The sequence below is a fragment of the Myotis lucifugus genome, unplaced genomic scaffold (genome assembly GCF_000147115.1).
Source record: "Myotis lucifugus unplaced genomic scaffold, Myoluc2.0 scaffold_342, whole genome shotgun sequence".
Lineage (NCBI taxonomy): Eukaryota > Metazoa > Chordata > Mammalia > Chiroptera > Vespertilionidae > Myotis > Myotis lucifugus.
The window spans coordinates 36151-47483 of NW_005871390.1; the positions used below are offsets into that span (position 1 = coordinate 36151).

General features: G+C 56.1%; 1 protein-coding gene across 1 annotated transcript in view; it reads right to left on the reverse strand.

The window, feature by feature from the left end:
• Positions 1-11333, reverse strand: part of NFIC (nuclear factor I C) — a 44593-nt gene that overhangs the window by 16584 nt on the left and 16676 nt on the right. Inside the window, exon 3 of the mRNA XM_023764676.1 lies at positions 531-617. Within this exon, the coding sequence (XP_023620444.1) occupies positions 531-617 (87 nt within the window). The remainder of the gene's footprint in view (positions 1-530; positions 618-11333) is intronic.

An 11333-nucleotide genomic window follows, 5' to 3' on the forward strand; every position in this document is an offset into this window, starting at 1 on the left:
GGGGCCTTGTGGGAAGGCCTTGGGCTCACCCTCCACCCAAAGTGGGAGCCCTGGAGGGCTTTGGGCAGAGAAGGGTGGGACCTAATTCAGGTGCTCACAGGCGCCCTCTGGCCACTTTGGGGAGAACAGACTGTGGGATTCGGGATGGGGGGGAGGGCAGGGCAGAAGCAGCTTCCAAATCCTTCTATTCTTCAGGGCTCTGCTCCCAGCCCTGCTTCAGGCAAATTCTCCCACTTTCCACCTCCCAACATAGAACCGACTCTCCTATTTATTGTTAAATATCCCCTGGGAATGCGGGTGCCCTAGGGCCTCTCTCCTAAGGCTGAGTGAGTGCCTTAACCTCTCTGAGCCTCAGTTTCCTTACTTGCAAAATGGAGCCGCCCAGCAGCTGCCCCATTGCGTAGCTGTGAGGAACGAACCATTCACGTGCATCAGGCACACACACGGAGCCACCAGAGCACGCAAGGGGGGTGCTCGGAAAATGATCCCCACATTAAATATGAGGACGGGCCACGCCCACCACCCCTCGCCTGCCCCAGACTCACCCAGCGTGATGGGCTTGCTGTCCTCCTGGTCAGAGCCTATCCCGGCCCGGGGACTGCCGCTCTGCTCCGCGTCTGCCAAGAGAGGAAGGAGTTAGTGATACAGGACGGGCCCTGAACGTTTGAGGCCCCGGGGTCTTTGCTTGGCCCCTCCCTTGGCTGCTGCCCCAGAGGGTCATGGGTGTCTGGCCGGGCAGCTGCAGGCATCAGCACAGGTGCCGGGGCTCTCGGTGTAGCCAGGTGCTGGAATGTGGCCGCACAGGGCGAGAAGCCATGTGCAGGGGCCGACTCAGTGGGGGGTTACAGCTCTTCCCCTGAGCCTCAGTCTCCTCATTTGTGAAACAGGGGAGCTCATTTAATCCTGCCTTGGTCCTAGGAGCTTACAGATGGCGAAACTGAGGCCAGAAAGATGAGTTCTTGAACCCTGGGGCCCACTCCTCTCGGCCTCTGCCCTTCAAGTCCTAAGGGCTCAGCCCTTGGTCTCGGGGTGCTACTCAGGGTCTCCAGAGAGGGGGCCGAGGGGCATCCCTCTGCAGCTGCAGTGCCCCCACCCGCTGCCTGGCTTGCGGGCTACCTCCCGCCCCAGCACTCGCCCATCCATCTTATCTAAAAATAATCAGGCTCCTTGGCAGACGGGTGCAGCGGGCAGACGCTGAGCTCAGCGTTATCGGCTCCGGTGGCCTGGATGAAGGGTGATCACGCCAGCTCCCTCTGCAGCCCCACACCCACCCAGGACCCAGGCTGAGGGGGGCCCAGGGCCCAGCCCAGCTGCACAGAACCCAGGACCCACCCATTTGTCTTTCAGGTCGAACAGAAAGGTGCTGGGAATCACAATCAAATGCCAGAGAGAGAGACTCGGCCCCCCATACCCGCTGCCCTGCCACACCCAGAGCTGAGAGCAACTGCTGTGTGACCGTAGGCCAGTCACCTACTCCTCTGAGCCGCAGTCTTCTCCTCTTTCAAATGGGTGTGAGCATCGCCCAGCCTGACTGGGTTGCCAGGAGGTGACAAGGGGATAATACATAGGAAGCGCCTGGGCAGACATGGTAATGTCATTATTATTATCACTAGAGGCCCGATGCACGAAAATTCGTGAAAGGGTAGGCCTTCCTTCCCCCGGCTGCCGGCACCGGCTTTCCTCTGGCACCCGGGACCCGGCTGGCTTCCCTCCGGCCCCAGCTTCGTCAGGAAGGACGTCCGGAAGGACGTCTGGTCTAATTAGCATATTACCCTTTTATTATTATAGATTATTTTTAAAATCCCTAAGATGACTGCAGATATTGCTGTTCCCCATTTTATATGCTCCCTCAAATCCTTAAGATAGCCACAAAGCTGGCATTGTTACTGTACCCATTTTATAGGCAAGGAAAACAGGGTTAAAATGATGAAAAGGTCCCCACCCCACAGCACTTGTGCTCTGTGATGAGGGTCACAGTTGAGCCTGGAGCAATGTGGGGGTCAGGGGCGTTGTTAACAATCCTTGTAACATTGGACTCCCCCCAAAACTCAATTAATAGCTTACTGTTGACCAGAAACCCTACTGATAACATAAACAGTCTGACACATACTTTGTCTGTTATATGTAGGATAGACTGTATTGTTACGATAAAGCAAGCTAGAGAAAAGGTTGGTCAAAAAGCATAAGGAACAGAAAACACATTTACAGTATTTACTGAAAAAAATTCCACACAGACGTGGATCCATGCTCTTCAAGCCCATGTTGTTCAAGGGCCAACTGTGTTTCTTCCTCCGTCTGGGCAGGTGGCCAGCCGTCCAACACTGCGCGTGCGCCGTCTGGCTTCTGGGATCAGACGCCGGGTTCCCATCCGTCTGGGAGCCTCCGAGGAGGTGTGGTCGTGGCGCGGTCACTTCCCCTCTCGGGGCCTGTGTTCCCTCGGTGTTGTCATGGAGATAATAATAACGCGGATACTTCCTAAAACAGTCACGCGCTCCTGCTGCTTGCCTGGCACTGTGCTAGCGGCTTTGCACACGTGTGTGGTACACCTACTGGCTGCCAAGTGGAGGGCGCCACAAACAGCACAGGAGGGGCCTGTGCGGGCCCCGTGCCTCAGTTTCCCATCCTGGAGTGGGCGGATGGGGGCAGCTCCTTCTTGACTTGGCTTTGCAGCCCCAGCCGTGGCCGACTGGGCTGGGCATGGCTGGGCAGCGGCCGAGGGGAGTGTGCCCGGCTCGGCCCTGAGCCCTGTGGCCACTTCCAGGTTGGGCAGCCAGCAGCCCCTCGGAGCTGGCCAGTCCCGCTTGGATGGCCCCACGGCTGGGCACGGTGGCCACTCCATTGGGAAGTGCCCAGCTCGGGCACTCATCCGCCGGGCTCTGGGCCTCGGGCACGGGACCCTCTTCCAGAACTGGTGCCCACAGGGACTCAGCAGGCAGCAGTGCCTGGCTGACGCTCCGGAACGGGCATGTTTCCTGAGCACCGCCTCTGTGCTTGTGGCTTTGGGACCAGGCGGACCAGGCTGTGGGCCTCAGAAGCAATGCTGCCTCTCTCTCTGAGCCTTACTCTCTTCATCTGTGAAATGGGCACAACCCCGGCACCTCCCCTGAAGGCTGTTCATCGGGGAAAAGGTGATGATGCTACAATGAAGTGCCCGAAACAAAGGCTGGTGTGCAGTAAGTGCTGCATCAAACGGAGGAGGAGCCTCATTACTATTATTAGCAGCTTTGTTGTTTGTGCCTTGGTGGCTCTGTATCCATTACAAGCGACTGCACTAGGCTATGGCTGGCTCTAGCTGGAGCCTTGTCTCATTGTCCATCCGCTCTGGGACCGCAGGCCAGCCACACCACCTCTTTGAGCCTTGGTTTCCTCAACTGTAAAATGGGCAAAATAATAAACCCCACCTCCCCGGGTTTGGTGAGTCACCCAGTTAGCTAATATAAAGTGTAAAACAGTTGCCATCCAATTGCCAATCAATACATGGTAAGTTTGGGGACAGATTAGAAACGATACCGTGTTTTTAATTTTTGTTTCTAATTGTTCACTGCTAGCATTTAGAGGTGCGATTGGATTTTTTGTGTGCATCCTGTATTTTGCAGCCTTGCTGAATTTACTTCTTAGTTCTCAAAGCTTTATTTTTTTTTAATTCCTTGGGATTTTCTATGTAGACCATGACGTCCTTTGCAAATAAAATAGAACCAGTTTTGTTTCTTCCTTTCCAATCTGTAGGCCCCTGATTTCCTTTTCGTGCCTTATTGCACTGGCTAGGATCCCAGAGCAATGTTAAGGAGCAGCGGGCAGCAGTCCGCCTCGCTCCTGAGCGTCAGGAACTCGCTCACGCCCTCACCACTAAGCCTGACGTTAGCTGTGGGTTTCTGCAGGTCCCTTTGTTGGGTTGAAGAAGATCTCTTCCTTCTCCATCGTCCTGGGAAATATTTTTTAATTCAAATACGTGTAATTTCTTAATAATATGATGATGTACTTATTTGCTATCTCATTAAAATATTTTTACATTTAACTTTCAGATTGCAGTTAGGAGCATAGCATAAACTTTCACCATTTCTCAGTGTACAGCTCATTACCTGTTACCCACATCCACAATGTTGTATAACCGTCCCCGCCATCCGTCTCCAGAACTTTCTCATTTTCCCAAACGGATGCTCTGTCTCCATTAAACACTAACACCTCCCCCCAAGCCCCTGGCTCTCACCATCTACCTTCTGTGTTGATGACTTGGACTCCCCTAGAGACCCCGTATGAGTGGAATCACGCAGTATCTGTCCTTCCGTGCCTGGTTTATCTCACTGAGCGTAATGCTCTCAGTCCCATTCACGTTGTAGCCTGTGTCAGAATCTCCTTCCTTTTTATGATGCCATCTTCTTTCTTTTTTTAAAAAAATATATTTTATTGATTTTTTTCAGAGAGGAAGGGAGAGAGATAGAGAGCTAGAAACATCGATGAGATAGAAACACCGATCAGCCGCCTCCTGCACATCTCCTACTGGGGATGTGCCCGCAACCCAGGTACATGCCCTTGACCGGAATCGAACCTGGGACCTTTCAGTCCGCAGGCCGACGCTCTATCCACTGAGCCAAACCGGTTTCGGCAATGCCATCTTCTTTCTAATCATCTCTGAAACCTCAAAACAGTTCTCCCCCACCTGCTGACCGCTTGCCTGTCATCTGGGTCAGCTTCGAGAGCTGTCTAGGAGGAGAGCCACTAGCCACATGCGACTTTGCATTTAAATGAAATGAAATGAAATTTTCAGGACACCAGTTGCACTGGTCGCCTTTCAATCCTCCACAGCCACACATACCAGCTGGGACCATGCTGAACACGCCGGCGTCACGGCCGGCTCTGCTGGGCGGAGCTGCCTGGATGTTCCCCGGACAATCGGGGGGAGGAGAGGCCAGCGAGCTCCTCCTCCTCCACGTACTTGCACACCCAGCCCTGAAATGCATCGTCCTCCCGTCTCCACAGATGCACCCGCAGCAGATAACGCTAGAGGCTGGCTCCTGCCCCAGCCCCCGCCTCCAAGCGGGCAGCTTCCTGTGCCAAGTTCTCACCGTGCTCAGAGCTTCCTGGTGCCGTCCAATTCAATCCGCCCCATTGACGAAGTGCGTAAACTGAGGCCCAGCTCAGAGAGTCGGGTTCCCAAAGGTGGTATCAGAAGCTGTCTGCCTAGCCCAGAGGTTCTGAACTGGGGTGATTCTGGCCCCCAGGGCTGTGCTTGTCACAATGGGGTGCTCCTGGCATCGAGTGAGCGGGGGCCAGGGATGTGGCTCAGCACCCCAGTGTCCAGGACAGCCCCCCACAGAGTGACCGGCCCGTATCTCAGCAGGGCCGAGGGGCCCCTTGTCTAGATCCGTCCATCCTCAGTGGGGGCAAAAATTGGTTCTTGGGGGTATAAGAGGATTAGAGAATGTTGCTCTTTTGATGTATAGAATATAAATGTATGTATAGATATTGATACACTACATAAATAGGTATAATAATATCTATTTAATAGATATTAAAATTTCGTGGGGTGAAGTGATTCGGGAAAAAAATGTCTAAAAGGCTCTGTAGGGGGAGGTGCTAATGGAAAAAAGGGTCAAATCCATTTGTACAGGGTTGTGAACGAGGAAAAGAAGGTGGGACAGAAAGCGTGTGTGACCAGCCAGGCCTAAACACGTTCTCTCCGGCCCTTTGCTGTGTGCTCCGGGCAAGTCCTGTATGCCTCTGCGCCTGTTTCCTCACCCTGAATCGGAGCTAAATGCACGACCGTTTACCTCTCTCCTTTGACACTCAGTGTGTCCTGGGCACCAGATGCTCGGAGGACACAGCAGTGACCCACATGGACAAAGTCCCTGCCCTGGTGGCGCTGACGTCCCTAACGGGGAGCAACAGGCCATGAACAAGTCACCACAGACACCAGGAGGACGATTTCAGGCTCTGCCAAGTGCAAGGGAGGCCACACAACCCTGGGATGGGGGGGGGGCGGGCAGCCCTGGCACATGAGGGGCTGAGACCAGCTCCTGGGAAAGTTGACAAGGTCACTCCTTTTCAGACGGTACATCCGACAGTCACACTTAGCCGTCATCCCCTAGACCAGCGGTTCTCAACCTGGGGGTCGAACGACCCTTTCACAGGGGTCGCCTAAATACATCCTGCATATCAGATACTTACATTAGGATTCATAACAGTAGCAAAATTACAGTTATGAAGTAGCAACGAAAATAATTGTATGGTTGGGTCACAACATGAGGGACTGTATTAAAGGGTCGCGGCATTATGGAGGTTGAGAACCACTGCTCTAGCCTGCCGGGCTCCAAGTGTCGCTTCCATGGACTCATTTAAACTTCAAAACTCCCCCAGAAGAGACGTGATGATCGCACCCATATTCCAGACGGGGAGACGGATACACCGACTCCCTGCAGCTGCCCTTGCCGGAGGCTGACAGCCCCGCTCACCCTCACAGCAAGGAAAACGGACACAGCAGGCTGGTTCTGGTTGCTCCTCTCGGAAAAACATAACAATGAACATCTTATCGAACTTTAACATTGCTTGTTCGTGACCTTTCTCCTGACCTTGTCGACCCCACCCCGCACCCGTTTTCTGCAGTCAGCTCATTCAATCTGGCTCAGAACGTACTCTGAATAGCATGAGGACAACATGGACGGACAGGCTGTAAGAACCAAGGCAGGACGGCGGAAGCTGGTGAGCCGAAGCTTATGCTGTCGGCGGCTGAGCTGGGGAATGCCTGTGGGGGTCCCCGGAGATGTGAATACGCATCCCCTGAGCGTGGGGCTCCCTGGTCGAAAGGCATCGCTGCGGGGTTCTCGGGGCGGGTGTGGGCCTCCCAGAGCCTGCCAGACGCACTGGGGTCGTGAGGAAGAGGCGGCAGGTCACAGACTCATCTGAACGTGGGGCATCTTCTGGAAGCGACAGCTGTGCCCAAATCCTGGGCTCGAGTCCCAGCTCTGGCACAGCCTGGCGTGGGAACGTGGACTACTCGGGTCTCTCTCCCTCTGAGCCTCGGTTTTCCCCATCTGTAAAGTGGGCATTCTCAACTGTTCCCTGACTTTATGGGTTTGAGGATTTTAGAGCTCAAGGAGGAGAGGGGCCGACCACAGACCAGGGGATAAAACCTGTTTGTTGGAGAGCATTTTGCCGAACTCACAAGTTAAGCGATTTTGTCCCTCCTCTGCTCACAGCCTTCCAGGGCTCCCACCTCCCTCGGAGTAAGAGTCCCAGTCCTCCCCGTGGCCCACAAGGCCCTGCGTGATCTGCCCTCAGCCCGTCCCCGCCCTCCCCTCCTCCCTCTCTCCCCCTTGTTCACTTGGCTCCAGTCACACAGGCCTCCCCACCGTTCCTCCACACTCCGCACGGGGTCCTGCCCGAGGACCTTAGCACGGGCTGTTCCCTCTGCGCGGGACACTGTTCCCTCAGTATCCACCTGGCTCCTGCTCCCCCCTCATTCTGGAACCTTCCTCCAAGATGTCCTTAGAAAGACACACCAGGCTCTCCGCACCAGGCACGGAGCACAGCGACGCGCACGCGCGCTAGTGTGAGCGAGAGCCTGGCCCTCGGCAGCAGCTGTATTTCAAGTGACATCCTCGTTTGGCTGGGGCCCAGGCCCGTGGGGGTGCTCATGTGCAGCTGGAATGTCACCGCCCCCTGCAGCCTTCTGCTCGAACAAACACATGCTCACGGCGACAATAGAAATGTAACCTGGATCCCGCTGACGGGACTGTACTGGCTGTTCTTTCCTGTCCGTGGCCACGAGCCCAACTGTGGTCTGTCCCAGCCCATGACGGAGGCCTGCCGTGGCCTCTGCTGCTGCCCTCCTGCCCTGGGGTACCCGCCCCCTGCGCACCTGACGACCGCTCTCATCCCCGTGGCTAAAACTCCCAGTTCGTAGCTGGGAGATCAAGGTGCCACCGGCATTCATGTCACAGATGTTTACTGACCAGCTACTGCTTGCCAGGCATCGGGAAAATGGCAGAGAGCCAAGGGAGGAGAGACAGACAGGAAAAGAACAAACAGGAGAAGGCTGAGATAATTTCAGACGTTTCTCCGTTCCACAGAGGCAGTGAAACTGGGTGAGGGGACAGAGAGAGGCTCTGGGGGTGGCTTTCAAAATAGAAGTCAGGCAGAACCTCTCTGAGGAGGCGACGTTAGTGCGGAGGACTGAGGAATGGACAGAAGCCAGCCATGGGCAGAGCTGGGGCAGATGGTGTCGCAAGTGCAAAGGTCCTGGGGCAGGAATAAACATGGGATGTTTGAAGAACATGGTGAGCAAAGGGGATCAAAGAGGAGAGAAGCTGGGCCATCAGGGCCACGTGGGCTGCGGTGAGAAGCTTGGGTGTTATTCTCAAGCACGGTGAGGAGTGACAGGCCGTGACTTGTGTTATATTTTTAAACGCCTGGCTATGAGGACGTGGAGAAAGTGGAACCCTCATGTACTATTGATGGGCATGGAAACTGGTGCGACCACGTGGGAAACAGCTTGGAGGTTGCTCAAAAACTTAAACATTGAGCCCTAGCCGGGTAGCTCAGTTGGTTAAGAGCCTCATCCCGATATGTCAAGGTTATGGGTTCGATCCCCAGTCAGGGCATATACAAGAATCAACCAATGATGCATGCATAAGTGGAACAACAAATTGATGTCTCTCTCTCTCCCTCTCTCTCTCTCTCAAAACCAAATATATAAAATAAAATAAAACACTTAAAGTTAGACATAGAATTTCCCTATGACCCAACTATTCCATTCCTATGTACAAACGCCAAAGAATTGAAACCAGGGACTCAGACAGGTATTTGCACACCTATATTCATAGCAGCATTTTTCACAACAGCCAGAAGTTGGAAGCAACCCGTGTCCATCGACAGATGAGTGGATAAACACAATGAGGTCCATCCAGACAGTGGAATATTACTCAGCCTTAAAAAGGAAGGACATTCTGACACCTGCTACAAGGTAGATGAACCTGGAGGACACCGGGCTCAGTGACATAAGCCGGACACAAAAGGACAGATACTGTGTGATTCCACTCCCAGGAGGTCCCTAAGGGAGTCACATTCACAGATCCATAGGGAAGTAGATGGTGGGAGCCAGGGGCTGGGAGAGGGGGGTGGAGAGGTAGTGTTTAATGGGGACAGAATTTCAGTTTAGGAAAACGAGCAAGTTCTGAGGATGTATGGTGGGGACAGTTGCACAACAAGGTGAATGCACTCAACGTCACTGAACTATACACTTAAAAGTGGTTAAGCTGGTGAATTTTATTATGTATATATTTTACCAAAACACACACACACACACACACACACACACACACACACACACAGAGTCTCTGGCTGTTGAGTGAATTCTGGATTCTTGGGTGCTGGGAGGGCACGGAGGAGGTGTGGGCAGCGTCCCAGCCGGCATAAGAACCTGGCCCCGGGTTTAATCTTTGGGATGTAGAAAGTACAGGACTTGCTGAAACGATAATTACATGTATCTAAAACCTGGCAGGATGCAGGGGAGCCTCGCGTTCCCACTGGGGCCCAGCGGCTTGTCTGCTGGACCAGCACCGGCTGCCATGGAGAGCTCACCTGGTTTCTTTTCCAGCCTTCGCGGCCTTCCAAGTGTAGCTGGCTTTGCTGGGCTGCCACGTCGGCCTCCCAGCGCCAGCCAGCTGGAGAGAGAGCCAAAGCCAGGCCCTGGAATTCCCAGCTCCCCGTGTCACCAGCCATTTTTAAACATTCGCCGGTGAAGGTTCACCGTGCTTTGTCCTGGAAGGCCTCTGTACACGTGACCTGGCCTTCCTCCTCCCACCGCGCTCCTCCGGCACCTTCCCTGCCCCTCTCCCGCTCAGGCAAACTCTAGCCACCGTTCCCGGCCCATTTAACATCTTTTCCGGAACACCCTCCCTCGGCCCCTTTTTCAAACCTTTGTCCTAGTCCCCATCACACTGGACTGAGTTTGGGTCTATAACTGTATAAAAGTCCAAACCCTTCCCCGGGGCCCACACGACCCTGTATGACCTGCTCCTCACCAGCTCCTTCTCCCCCGCTTGCTCCCTCTTCGGCTCCTCACTGTTCCTCCGGCACACCGGGCACGGCCCTGCCCCAGGGCCTTTGCACATGCTGTTCCTCTACCTGGCATGCCTTTCCTGCAGATGCTTGTCAGGCTCACGCCCTCCCTTATTCAGGCGTCTGCTCAAACGTGGTTTATGTGTCCACAGGGCCAGACTCTGGATCTGAGCTCCACGTTGGAGACGTTCAGTAATTGACCTCCTCGTGTCCCTCCCCAGAAAGGTGAGAGCAGGTTCCACGCATGCCCAGCTATGTCACCAAGCGCTGGTGTCCCTGAGCCTCCACCCCCATCCGACCCCAGTGTCTGTGCAAACCCAGGCCCAAGGGGAAGCCGTGGTTCTTTCATTTATCATTTAACACGTGCACTGAGCGCCCGTGTGTGCCAGGCCCTGTGCTAGGCTCCGGGCACAGCCAGCACAGACAGACACAAGTCCTGCCCCGAGGCTCACAGGCCTGGGTCTCCCCCAACCCCGAGGAGGCCAGGGCGGAGCTCGCACGCAGGCCTGGGCCGCTGGGCCGCCTTCCCCGTGGTGAGGCCGGAAGCCCAGCACCGAAATGCACGGGGGGCAAGGAGCTTCCTGGAGACACGCATCCTGCCGGCAGCAGCGAGGCCCGGGCAGCCGTGCAGCCTCGCAGACCTCCGGCCTCGGCGTGAGCGGCTCCGGGGCTGCGCACAGGCCCGCGGGGGAGCAGCTGCCGGACGCAGGGCACCGACAGGCCGCCCCACCGGCCGGACGCCCGCCTGCTCCCCGTCCTTCCGGACCCGCCGGCTCCGAGTCTGGACCACACTTTCCATCTCCCTCTCCGCCTCCGGCCCTGGGCCCGAGCCAACCTGCCTGGGAGTCACTTTCAAAGAAAAGTTTCTTTTTCTTCCCACCGCCGGCGGGCTCCCGCCTGCTCGTGGCCTGGCCCCCGCCTGCTCTGGCCTGGCTCGGGCCAGGGGTCAGGCCACCTCGGGCCAGGGGTCAGGCCGTGGCCGCGCACACCCCCGGGCCGGAGCCGGGGCTGCCCACCCGGCCGGGGGCTGCCCTCGGGGGGCCGGGCTTGGCCAGCGTGTGTCGGGGTGTCCGGCCCCGCGGACACAGGGCCCACGGCGAGGCTGCAGGCCCCGGCTCGCCCGCCCCGCCGCTCTTGGCAGCCGCGCCTCTGACATCACCCTGCGGCGGCCATTTTTCCCTCCCGGCGGCTCCACAGGCTCTGGCCGGCGCCAATTTTGTGCGGCGGCGGCGCGGGCACAGCAAGGGGGGCCGACGGTGCGAGGGGGCTTCCCGGCG